The sequence below is a fragment of the Erinaceus europaeus genome, chromosome 8, assembly GCF_950295315.1.
Source record: "Erinaceus europaeus chromosome 8, mEriEur2.1, whole genome shotgun sequence".
Taxonomy (NCBI): domain Eukaryota; kingdom Metazoa; phylum Chordata; class Mammalia; order Eulipotyphla; family Erinaceidae; genus Erinaceus; species Erinaceus europaeus.
This window is the reverse complement of record NC_080169.1, coordinates 86,870,547-86,884,564: the sequence shown is the minus strand read 5'-3', so window position 1 is coordinate 86,884,564 and position 14,018 is coordinate 86,870,547. Positions and strand designations below refer to the sequence as shown.

The 14,018-nt window shown below is 36.5% G+C and overlaps 1 protein-coding gene across 1 annotated transcript in view; it reads right to left on the bottom strand.

The window, feature by feature from the left end:
- CFTR (CF transmembrane conductance regulator) overlaps nucleotides 1-14,018 on the bottom strand; it is a 219,990-nt gene that overhangs the window by 155,816 nt on the left and 50,156 nt on the right. The window contains exon 4 of the mRNA XM_060196479.1: nucleotides 2,419-2,634. Within this exon, the coding sequence (XP_060052462.1) occupies nucleotides 2,419-2,634 (216 nt within the window). The remainder of the gene's footprint in view (nucleotides 1-2,418; nucleotides 2,635-14,018) is intronic.

The window sequence follows — 14,018 nt, the reverse complement described above, 5'->3', positions numbered from 1 at the left end:
AGAACATAGATATTAAATACTGAAAAAGAAATATAAATATGCATTCTGGGTGTGAGAGTATATATTAGGATTTATTTGTGTTGCTATATAAGAACTCAGTTTGCTCCTTTGATTTGCTCTCCACTTAAGTCCAGAGCACTTTCCAAAGCAAAACACCTACCTTACCATGCCATTTCAGCTCTTATATTTCTTCCCCTAACAGGTGGAAAACCTTCTACTTTAATAATTGTATTTTATCCATTTAGGAAATACTGACATCTATATGCAATTTTTTTAGGTTTTACATTTCTTGAATCATTTTCCCTAAATTAGGGATAATTGTTTGACCATAGAGAATTCCAGGGTAGATCAAAGATAGTGCAGCCTCTCTCAATCCATATCAAATAATATTGCATCAGCCAATCGCAACCTAATCAATGCAACGATTGCCACCTCAACATGCTTCAGCTCAGACTGTGTCCAGAGACTTCACGTGTGGAATGACAACCCTTCAGCTTCATTACTCGGTGAGACCTTTCCTTTCATAGCATTCTCTAATTCCATCCCAGGTGGATCACTTTCTAACAAAGTCCCAAAACCTAGATATACACCAGGTTCTGTGAGAGAGAGCATATGTTCACACGTATCTATAAACAAGTGCAAAATATATACCTGAAAGCAGAAGTACATTAGAATTTGCAGTGAGTACCCCCCCAACACTTCCTCTCCACTATTCCAACCTTTGGGTCCATCATTGCTCAACAATTTGTTTGGCTTTGTATGTTAACTCTCTTTTCAGCCACCAGGATGCCGGCCAGGCTTCCCTGGACTGAATACCCCACCAATGTGCCCTGGAGCTCTACTTCCCCAAAGACCCACCCTACTAGGGAAAGAGAGAGGCAGACTGGGAGTATGGACCGACCAGTCAACATCCATGTTCAGCAGGGAAGCAATTACAGAAGCCAGACCTTCCACTTTCTGCAACCCACAAGGACCCTGGGTCCATGCTCCCAGAGGGATAGAGAATGGGAAAGCTATCAGGGGAGGGGATAGGATATGGAAATTGGGTGGTGGGAACTGTGTGGGGTTGTACCCTTTCTACCCTATGGTTTTATTAATTTATCCTTTCTTAAATAAAAAAAATAAATTTAAAAAAAGAAGTTTATCTTGCACAGCTCTAGCTGCTAGTTGTCATTGTGCCAATAATCATCGTATAAATAATTAAAACTGAATTATGTGTTTTTGTTATGTGCTATGCATTAATTCTACCTACTTTGTTTTTTAGCTAGTTATAGTACCAGTCAGTTCTGGTATATGGAGGTGCTAAGGATAAAACCTGGGACAACTTACAAGCCCCAGGTACTACTACTGCTCTATCTCCCCAAACCTGATTCTACTACTAAACCATAACCAATATATTCCCTTACTCACCTAAAATTTCCAGATCAAAATATGCTTTTTGATGTTTTATGATCATTGCTTTCCTTTCACTTAGTGATCTGCGGCAGTTGAAATGATTTGATTAGATTGTTCTGTACCTCCATAAAAGTTTTTTTGAACAATAAAGTGAAGCTATCAACATTTTATAATACAATTGACCTTGAATATACATACTATAGATATTGCAAGTGCTATGGGTTATTTGACAGAAGGAATGTAATATCCATGTCTCTTATAAGCAAAGTACATAAAGTCATTACATTAGAGGAAGACAAAAGAGATAAAAAAGGTAAAGTAATATCCAAATGATTCCATCTAATAGCTTTATATAATGACTGTATGTCTGAATCCTTATGCATAGTCTTGAATCAGACTGGTGATAGCATGTGTCAGTATAGTGACCTTGAATCGTGCCAGTAAAGTAGGTGAGTCTCAATGTGATTTCACCTACAATCATTCTTGAGCTCCTATCTGGATAATATACCAAAATTAAAGATTAATGCTGCTGCCATGCATATGTTGTTCTCAAATCTGTAAGAGTCACAGGATGACAAAAATCTAAACTAATATAAGGTACTGGTTACAACCACTATGTCACAACCAGTTAAAGTAGAAATGCCCGTTGCTTGGGTTACCATTAACAAATAAATGTTACACTCTTGTTATTGAACATAATGATAAATGGTATTTTCCCATGAGAGGAAAGTGTTAGTGCTTTAATGCTGACTATGTGACTTATTTCAATGGGAATTCACAGATGCTAAAAAATAATGAAAATCTCTAGTAAAATAAAATAAAACCTATAAGTCAGGAAATTTTCAGAACATATTCAATGATTATTAGCTGAAGTGAATGGTATTATTAAGGAAAATCAGAAATGTTATTCATTTTATAAGCATAAGAAATTAATTTCTGTATTTATCTCATACATATCACAGAATGGTATTTAAAACATGACGTCACTAAGTGTAGCCTTGAGACTAAGCAAGAAAGTATTACCTTCTTATAAATCAAACTGAACATAGCTATTCTCATCTGCATTCCAATGTGATGAAGACCAAAAATGGCTGGGTGCAGGAGCAGCGTCCTTACAACAAAGAGAAGGCATAATCCTATGCCCAGGTAAATGGCAATAGAGCGTTCCACCTTGTTATCTGGATCATAGGAAGCTATGATTCTCCCCAGTAAGAGAGGCTGAACTGCTTTAGTGACTTCCTGTAGAAAAAGGGAAAGACAGAGAAATTGAATTAAATTTCCTTTTCATTAAATATCCTCGCAATTTCATCTTGGGAGAACTAAAAAAAAAAAAAAAAATCCACTTCACAGCACTTATCTCTTCCACAGAAAGTTATGCCATATATGAAATATTTCATGTTATTTTTCATAATTATATATTTAGAAATAATATTTCACTTTTCATTAAAGAAATAAGAATTTTAAGCCTATGTTTATTTTTCTTTTCTTTTTTTTGTCATTTTTAGAACTACACTACAGACTGACTTTCTCAGAAAAGAACAAGCAGAGAGGCAAAGAAATCATAGCACTAAAGCATGACAAGGAAAGACACCAACTAGTCATAACAGAACTATTTGCTAGTTACAAGGTTTTTGTTTGTTTGTTTGTTTTTACTAAAGAATAAATAGTGATCATAAAGCAAATGTGTAGTTTCTTTTGTGTTAATTAGTAACAACTGCATAATCCTTAACAGTTTATAAAATATTTTTCATTTAATTTATTTTTATTATTATTATTATTATTACCACCAGGGTTATCACTGGTGTTCAATACTTGCACAATTAATCCAGGACTCCAAGAAGCCTTTTTTCCTATTTTTTTTCTTTTTGATAGAGACACATAGAAACTGAGAGGGATGGGAGAGGTAGAAAGAGAATCACCAGCAGCACCGCTTTACTTTTCATAAAGCTTGCCTTGCTGCAGATGGGGATTAAGAGCTTGAACCTAGGTCTTTGCACATGGTAATATGTACACTTTACAGGGTGAACCACCACCTGGCCTCTCATTTTAATTTAATTATTTAAGTATTTTACTTACTGAATTATTGGGTAGAACCTGAGAAGGAAGAGATAGGGAAGGAGAAAGAAACAACTGCAGCATTGCTTAACAGCTCTTGAAGCTTCCCCCCTGCAGCTGGTAACTGGGGGCTTGAACCAGTGTTCTTGATTATTGTAAAACATGTGCTCAACTGGATTTGTCAACACCCATCCCTTCATTTGAATTTTATAATAACATAAAGGGTTAAAATAAAGGGATACTAACAAAAACAAATGGACACCAACTAGATTATGAACTGTGATTGCTACACATAAATATGATTAATTGTATTATGACTAGCAGAAATATTTTCCTTCCTCTTCCAGAACCTCTATGTATCTGTATAGTCTCCTAATAAGAACTATATAAGGGAAGATAGAACCACTGATAAACACCACATTACATATTTCTAAGAAAAAACTGCTACCTATGGAATGCTAAAGGGAGTATTCCAGAGGAAAGAGAAAGATATATTATCAATTCAGTTGTACTGAGTTTAGAGTTATAAATGTACAGGATCACCTAAGCTCTTTTACTCCCTACGGAGTAGTCCAATCTAAACTCCTTGTCATTATATCAATACATATTTTCCATAACCTGTCATCACTATCACATCAGGCCCATTTGTTAAATTATTACTAAGTTGAAATTTATAGCAAGATAAATAAATTGTGTATTAATCTGACTAGGGCAGCTATTTTCAGTGTCACTACTGAATTTGTTAACTTCTTGCCTAAAACAAAAGAGAACAGTCTCATCCTTTCAACTTTAATGAATATTTCACAAAAATCACTAATAGTAATAATCTGGGAGGGAACATAGTCATAGAAAACAAAGGTTTGTTTAAACAGATAAATTCTAATAATTGGATTACATACAAACAACAAGTCTATCTAAACCTCACCACCGTGGAACTTTTAACATTCAAGGACAAAATTAGCACCCCACCAACACACACACACACACACACACACACACACACACACACACACACACGCACATGCACACTTTCCCCTAATCTCTTTTAAGCAGCATGTTTTCTAATATTTACAATGTAACCATTTATAGACATCACCTGATTTTTTTATAAGGGAAAACATTGTAACTGATAGCTGGCTTAATCTATAAAGTCCTTTATAAAAGTCATCCCAGTAGTGACTGGGAGAAACATATCACTACATTTTTGGTCTGTGTGTACTGTTGCTCATGCTACTTTCAGACATAAGACATTTCCCAAATTTTCCATGATGGGAAATAGTGCACACAAAATAAGACTTGAATGTTATGAGGAATATGCATTTATCTGAATAGCTGGTAAATCTGTCTTTATCAGAGACATATCAAGGGACAATTTACTTAAATAATTCACTGAGCTAATCGAAACCTGACATTTTTTCACCACTTTTAAGTTTTTGCTGAGGTTGAGTGCCTGAACAACTATTCAACCATTTTCAGGAGCCATTTTTTAATAAATTCTTTTCTTTTCTGAAAGTGACTAATAGGAATAGAGAGTGAGAGTGAGAGATCAAGAGAGAAAAAGAAACACCAGCAGCATTGCTCCACTACTCATAAAGCTTCCCTCCATAGGTGGGGACAAGAAGTTAAAACTGAGGTCCTAGTACACAGTAATGTGTGCACCTTACTGGTTGAGTGCACTTCCCAGACCCATGGCATCAATTGTTAATAATTTATATCATACTACTATAGTTTATATTATATATATATATATTCCGTAATAATACATAACACTACATATTATGATGGGTTATACTATATTGTTTTTTATATGAAGAAATCATTTTATTGGTTCCAAATGGCCACTTAGAACTGAAAAACATTAAGGATTTAGAAGTCAACATTCCATCCGTACAAGCAAATGTGAGGAAACAAAACCAAAGACTTATCATAGAGCTAAGATGTCAGGGCAACTGTCATCCTGAAAGCTAGAGAGTTAGGTAAATCCAGCCAAAGTCAAGATTTAATCAGTTGGGGCAGAAGCTTAAGTAGCCACAGGAGCACACACATGATAATTAAGTAAATATCTGTAAGACAGGATGAGGAAAAAAATGAACATGAACTTAATCATAAAACCCAAGTTCATCCAGCTTAGGTTTAGGATTCATAGAACTGATTCTTTTCTTCTTTTTCTCCTTCTCCTTCTCCTCCTCTTCCCCCTCCTCCTCCTCCTTCTTCTTCTTCTTCAATTTTTTTCCTCCTCTAATATCACCTTATTGAGGAAGTGTGGCTCTATCTACAGGATTAATTATTTGTCACAAGCACACATTTCTACACTTTCCCCAAGATAGCTATCAGTACACTCCCCCCTTAAAGAAATCATCATCTTATTCCACTATAGGGAATTAGGTTCCCAAGCTCCCCTAAGTAGTCATCTGAAACTCAAGTTCTTTTCTCAGCAAGTTACCTATCCTCTTTGTGGTACTTTAGTCACTTGCTATCTCTGGAAATCTTCACTGTAAGCTAATTGGTAAAGAAGCTGACCTCCTAAAGACCCTGCCAGTACTAAAACCTATAATTACATGATCTGAGTTTACGAAGTCCCATAGTAGACTGTCCTGGTTCATATACTATGGCCACAAATGCTATTTTCTATGCAGACAGGTACAAGGTTGAATAGTATGATTCCAAACAGCCATCTGGGCAGATGGAATTCAGTTAGAAAACATAACAGAGCAAATGAGTGCATGTAGAAGGAATCTTTTCTTATTATGAGTGCATATAGAAGGAATCTTTCCTTACTATGGTCAAGACATAATTATGGTAGAATATACATAAATTTTACCATCTTAACCATGTTTTGGTGTACAGTTCAGTAGTGTTAAGTACATTCACATTATTGCGCAACCATTTTCTAGGACTTTTAATCATTTCTAACTGAAACTCTATATTCATTAAACAGTAACTCTCCAATCCCTTCTCCGCACCCCCACCTTTGGCAACCACTGTCCTACTTTCTATCTCTATTAGTCTGACTTGTCTAGATCTGGAGGGACGTGTTAAATCTTAACATGGATCAGCCTCCCAGAGAAAATGAAGAGACCTGAAAAATATAGGCATTACCATATTCAGGAATGCGTGTTAAAACCCACAGTTTCCACCTGCACAAGGGAAGCTTCACAAGTGATATAGCTGAGTTGTACATATCTCTCGTCTCTTTTCCTCTCTATCTCCCACTCCTCTATCAATCTCTCTCTATGGTATCAAAAAAAGAAAGAAAGAAAGGGGTGAGATTGTAGCAAAAAGCAGCAGTAGATTGGTCATGCAAGCACAGAGACCCATTAATTACCCTTGTGGCAATAAAATAACTAAATTATTATTATTTCATTTATTTACTTATTTATTTTACCAGACCACTGTTCATCTCTGGTTTATTGAGGTGCAAGGGATTGAACCTGAGACTTAGAAGCTTCAGGCATAAGGGTCTATATGTATAACCACTATGCTATCTCCCCCACAAAACAAAGTATTTTTTAAAAAGAGGAAATATGCCAAAATTAACTTGAAATAATCTGTACTCAAGGGCTGTTTACAATAGTGAAAAACTGATTGCAATTTAAATATTCAGAATGAGGAACTGATAAAAAATAAATTATGATGTGGCTACATGAGTTATTACACATAAAATTATTAGGTAGAAAAATACCTAGAGACATAATAAGGCATACACAATATATTGAGAAGAAGTTTTATAACACATCTTATAAATATTCTCCTCCCTTTAATCAGCAAGTATTCTCATGGGAAAAATGGAAGGATAAATACCAGATTTATCAATGGTTATATGAATATTTATATGACTATAAAAGATACGTAAAGGAATAATAAACTTTGAATAGAAAAATTACACAATTTGCAATGTTTCATAAATGATCAAAAGAAAATATGCATAAAAATTGGAAGGAGGTGAGCAGACATACAGGTAATATTCAGAACTTAACACAAGATACAAACAGTACTGGATTATATATCAAAGCAAAGACTTAAGATTCTATTTTTAACAGGGTAAACATGAGTGTCAAATTTTTATTTATCTTGCTACATAAGAGGCTGATGGTAATACTGGCTTTATAATAATTGCTAAGGGAAGAATTTCTCTATATCCCACAAGGAAAAAAAAAAAGCCTACTCGTTGGCATACTGTTTGAAGTTTGTACAAAATAAGGCATATATGCCACACTAGGAACAGAGTCTCAAAATTATTATCAGTAAACATGTCTACCTATGAAATCCCTTTTAAGATTCAATACATAAGTTGAATTTTTTTTTAGATTTTCCCCTTTTCGTTGATTTACTTATTACCAATAGTGTCTTGACGAGAAACCTAATTTATAATCTTCATCATTTACAAGGAAAGTATTCTAGACTTACTAATAAAATATTATTAGTAATCATAATCAAGAAACACAATAAGACTTCCAGAGGGAGGGCTATGAAGCAACAGCAGCTGTGTTTCTCTCCTCTCCTCTCCTCTCCTGGGTCAACTAGTAATACCAAAGGAATCGCAAAAAAACAGGACTAGAATGACTTCAGGAACCCACCAAATCACCAGAGTGCAAACACATGTGGTACTTGGACAGAGAGGAGCCTAGGGACAGATTAAGTGGCTGGTAACAGTCTGGCAGTTTACCAGTTGAAACACCACCTCCAGTCTGTTTCACCAACAAAAAGATGGCTGAAGAGAAGAGAGGACTCCCCTGAGACTCACCAAATGCAACTGTGAGTCTCCACTGCTACTGCCCTCAGAATCTGGAGCAGCAGCAGGGAGGCCCTGTGCTGACACCAGGGGACAGAAAACTAATGAGGAAACTCAGGAGAAGATCTATACCTCCCTGGCCTAGCAGTGAGGCTATGACAGTCTCTTTGTATAATAACTGGATTATCTCTGCCCCACCCTGCTTTATCTCTTGGTCAGGAGTGAGGAAGCTAAGAAGCCTACTCAAAGTTTAAAAGCCCTCAGACTCCCATAACCCACAGGGAAGAAAAAGAACAAAAGAGGCTTTTAAGCCACTGATCTCCAACACAGGGATTTAAATAGTATTAAAACAACTGTCAATTGCCACAACTGTGAACTCTTTAATTACCTTATTTAGACACAAGTAATCCAGGCAAGAGTGATAAGTAATTTGAAAAGTACTGAGAGAGGGACCTCATAACATATACTGTATAAAATCATTAAACCAACAAGAAGAAATATTGGAGAAATGAACCAGGAAAAGAATCCAGCTAAAAGCCCCACAAAGGTTGAAGCACAAAATAATGAGGTCAACATCCAAACACTAGTTAAGGAAATAATCACAGGAGTGAGTAAAGAGTTTGAAAGAATTGTCATAAGAAATGCAGAAGCAACAAATGAGACTCTGGAAGAAAACACTAATTATCTCAAGGTTATCAGAGAGCTGAAAGATGAAATAGCTAAGCTAAGAAGACAACTAGCTGAACAAGCTAAAACAGTATCAGAAGAGGGAACCAAAATAGATAAACTCCAGAAAACAGTAGAGGGGAGAGAGAATCGAATAAATGAGGCTGAAGACAGAATTAGCAAGATCAAGGACGAATTAGAGACAACTAAAAAAGAAGTTAAAGATCTCAAAAAGAGATTTAGAGATTCTGAAAACAACAAAGACATGGAATTACTTCAAAAGAAATAATATACATATTATTGGATTACAAGAGGAAGAAAGAGAGGGAGGAGGAGAAAGCATTCTTCAGGACATAAAAGCCGAGAACTTCTCTAGTCTAGACAACATCAAAGACAAAGGTTCAAGAAGCCCAGAGGGTCCCAAACAAAATTAACCCAGACTTAAAGACACCAAGACATATCATATTTAAAATGGAAAGGAATAAGAATAAAGAAAGGATGCTGAATGCTGCAAGAGAAAAAACAAGAGTCATCTACAGAGGAAAACCCATAAGATTAGCAGCAGACTTCTCCACACAAACACTACAGGCCAGAAGAGAATGGCAAGATATCTATCGAGTGCTCAATGAGAAAGGCTTTCAACCAAGACTACTGTATCCTGCTAGAATGTCATTCAGACTAGATAGAGGCATAAAAACCTTCTCAGACAAGCAACAGTTGAAAGAATCAACTATCACCAAGCCTGCCCTGAACAAAGTTCTGAAAGCGAGAAGACCCAAATAAATCGGATCACACATGAAAGAGAAGATATCACAACAGACACCACAGAAACTCAACATATCATGCGAGACTTCTATGAACAACTATATGCTACCAAGCTAGAGAACCTGGAAGAAATGGACAATTTCCTAGATACCTACAAGCTTCCAAAACTAAGTAAAGAGGAAGTAGATAAGGCGAACAGGCCCATCACAGCTAATGCAATTGAAACAGTTATCAAAAATCTTCCCTAGCCAACCAGATACAGCATTATATTAAAAAGATTGTTCATCATGACCAAGTGGGGTTTATGCCAGGGATACAAGATTGGTTTAATATATGTAAATCAATCAACGTGATCCACCACATGAATAAAAGCAAGACCAAAAACCACATGGTCATATCAATAGATGCAGAGAAAGCCTTTGACAAAATACAACATCCCTTTATGATCAAAACACTACAAAAAATGGGAATAGATGGAAAATTCCTCAAGATAGTAGAATCTATATATAGCAAACCTACAGCCAATATCATATTTAATGGTGAAAAACTGGAAGCATATCCCCTCAGATCAGGTACTAGACAGGGATGCCCACTATCACCATTACTATTCAACATAGTGTTGGAAGTTCTTTCCATAGCAGTCACCCAGGAGCAAGGAATTAAAGGCATACAGATTGGAAGAGAAGAAGTCAAACTCTTCCTATTTGCAAATGACATGATAATATACATAGAAAAACCTAAGGAATCCAGCAATTATCTTTTGTATATCATCAGGCAATACAGTAAGGTGTCAGGCTACAAAATTACATTCAAAATTCAGTGGCGTTCCTCTATGCAAACATGAAGTTAGAAGAAGATGAAGTCCAGAAAGTAATTCCTTTTACTATAGCAACAAAAGCAATAAAATATCTAGGAATAAACCTAACCAAAGAAGTGAAAGACTTGTATACTGAAAATTATGAGTCAATACTCAAGAAAATTGAAAAAGACACAAAGAAGTGGAAAGATATTCCATGTTCATGAGTTGGAAGAATTAACATCATCAAAATGAATATACTACCCAGATCCATATACAAATTTAATGCTATCCCCATCAAGATCTCAACCACATTTTTTAGGAGAAGAGAACAAATGCTACAAATGTTTATCATGAACCAGAAAAGACCTATAATTGCCAAAACAATCTTGAGAAGAAAGAACAGAACTGGAGGCATCACACTCCCAGATCTCAAATTATATTATAGGGCCACTGTCACCAAAACTGCTTGGTACTGGAACATGAATAGACACACTGACCAGTGAAATAGAATTGAGAGCCCAGAAGTAAGCCCTCACACCTATGGACATCTAATCTTTGACAAAGGTGCCCAGACTATTAATGGGGAAAGCAGAGTCTCTTCAACAAATGGTTTTGGAAAAAACAGGTTGAAACATGCAAAAGAATGAATATAGTGATATTTCACCAAATACAAAAGTAAATTCCAAGTGGATCAAGGACTTGGATGTTAGAACAGAAAACTGTCAGATACTTAGATGAAAATATTGGCAGAACTCTTTTCTGCATAATTTTTAAAGACATGTTCAATGAAATGAATCCAATTACAAAGAAGACTAAGGCAAGCATAAACCTATGGTACTACATCAAATTAAAAAGCTTCTGCACAGCTAAAGAAACTACTATCCAAACCAAGAAACCCCTCACAGAATGGAAGATCTTTACATGCCATACATCAGACAAAAGTTTAATAACCAAAATATATAAAGAACTTGCAAATCTCAATAACAAGACAACAAATAACCCCATCCAAAAATGGGGGGAGGACATGGACAGAATATTCACCACAGAAGAGATCCAAAAGGCTGTGAAACACATGAAAAAATGCCCCAAGTCTCTGATTGTCAGAGTAATACAAATAAAGACAACAATGAGATACTCCTGTAAGAATGTCATACATCAAAAAAGGTAACAATAGCAAATGATGGAGAGATTATGTGGTCAAAGGAACCATCCTACACTGCTGGTGGGAATGTAAATGGGTCCAGCCTCTGTGTAGAACAGTCTGGAGAACTCTCAGAAGGCTAGAAATGGACCTACCCTATGATCCTGCAATTCCTCTCCTGGGGATATATCCTAAGGAAATCAGCACACTCATCCAAAAAGATCTGTGTGCACATATGTTCTCAGCAGCACAATTTGTAATAGCCAAAACCTAGAAGCAACCCAGGTGTCCAACAACAGATGAGTGGTTGAGTAAGTTGTGGTATATATACACAATGGAATACTACTCTGCTATAAAAAATGGTGACTTCACCATTTTCAGCTGATCTTGGAGGGCTTTTGAAAAATTCATGTTAAGTGAAATAAGTCAGAAACAGAAGGATGAATATGGGATGATCTCACTCTTAGGCAGTAGTTGAAAAACAAGATCAGAAGAGGAAACACAAGTAGAACCTGATCTGGAATTGGCGTACTTCACCAAAGTAAAAGACTCTGAGGTGGGGGGGGGGGGAGAATACAGGTCCAAAAAGGATGACAGAGTACCTGGTGGGAGTTGTATTGTTATATGGAAAACTGAGAAATGTTATGCATGTACAAACTATTGTATTTACTGTTGAATGTAAAACATTAATTCCCCAATAAAGAAATAAGTAAGAAAGGAAGGAAGGAAGAAAGGAAGGAAGGAAGGAAGGAAGGAAGGAAGGAAGGAAGGGAGGAAGGGAGGAAGGGAGGATAGGGAGGGAGGAAAGAAGAAGTCCACTCAGTGGACTGCACAGGTTAGCAATGCACAAGGACTGGGACTCAAGCCTCCAGCACCCGAGTATGACCTATGAGGCAAGGTAATAAAGCACTGCTGTAAATGTTTCTCTTACTCTCTCCCTCTCTGTCTCTCCCTTCCATCCCACTTTCTGTTTTACTAGTCTAACACTAACCTATCAAATCAACTTACATAGTAATGTCAAATGTTAAATGCCTCTCCCTCTCTCTCTCTTTTAAAACCTTTGGAAAAAACCTTTGAAAAATACATACTTGAGCATATCACACGTTTTAGCATTTCACATTCATTAGCCACTAACTGGAGAGTGGTCAGCAACAAAACCTCACTAGGCACCTAATTCCAACCACGAATGAATGACTCAGGCCCCATTTGTCCAGTTTAAGTTTAAAATATATTATTCTAGAAAATTCCCAATTTACAAATTGATTTTGTCTCAGAAGTCCACATGTGAGAAAAGGAGAAGCATTTTGCCTCAGATAAATTATTCTATGAAGCATGGTGGTGAATTCCTCCTAGTTTACCCTTAAAAGGCATAATTAATACTACATCTTCTTGGAGAAACTTCCTGATCATCCAATACTGTAAAAGCCTAACCACCCTGTATTACAGTGTTTCTACAGGGGGGAAAAATGCAATCTTTCTACCTGCCAACGTCTTAGAAAGGAGTTGGAGTGCCTCTTACCTCTATCTTTGTCCTCACCATGCACCCATAGGACAGTGGGTTGAAGACACAGAAAGTTAATACTGGGACTTTCTGACAAATCCTTAGTCATGTTTTAGTCCATGGCTTTGTTGTTACTTTTATTTAGGGGATTATTGGCCCTGGTTGGTCATCCTGCCTTCTCTACTCACAACTATTTGTGAAGAGGTATTTGTTCTTTTCTTCCAAAACCCTCTAAGTTCTTGCTACTGAAAGTGTGACTCTAGGATAAGTTTTAGAAATGCAGAATCCTGAGTCTCACCTGAAATTTCTTCTATCAGAATCTGCATTTTAGATAGATCCAGGAAGATTGTTATGTATATAAAATTTGGGAAATACTCCCCTTCTGTCATTATATGGGAAAATTACTTGCTAGGTTTTAATTTTTTCAGTATTATCATTAAAACAGTATTTTTATTCATTTATTTATTTGCCTTCAGGATTATCACTGGGGCTCAGTGCCTGCACTATGAATCCACTGCTCCTGGAGGCCATTATTTTTTCCCATTTTGTTGTCGTTGTTGTTATTGTTGTTGTTTTTGGATAGGACAGAGAGAAATCAAGAGAGGAGGGGAAGACAGAGAGGGGAAGAGAAAGATAGACACTTGCAGACCTGCTTTACCACTTGTGAAGTGGTCCCCTTGTAGGTGGGGAGCCGCGGGGTTTGAATCCGGATTCTTACCCAATCCTTGTGCTTCACCCCATGTGTGCTTAAACCACTGAGCTACCGCCCGGCCCCCAAAACATTGTTTTTATGTGTACCAGCCCCTAAGCCTCTCATAGTAGATTCTAGAAATACCCATAGATTCAGTCAGTAATAATGTTAGTACTTGTTTACTTGAACCACAATCACCTGGAGAAATTTTGAGCGTAATGTTATCCAGGTGCTATCCTAGACCAATTAAACTGTATTATCGGAGTAGTGTTA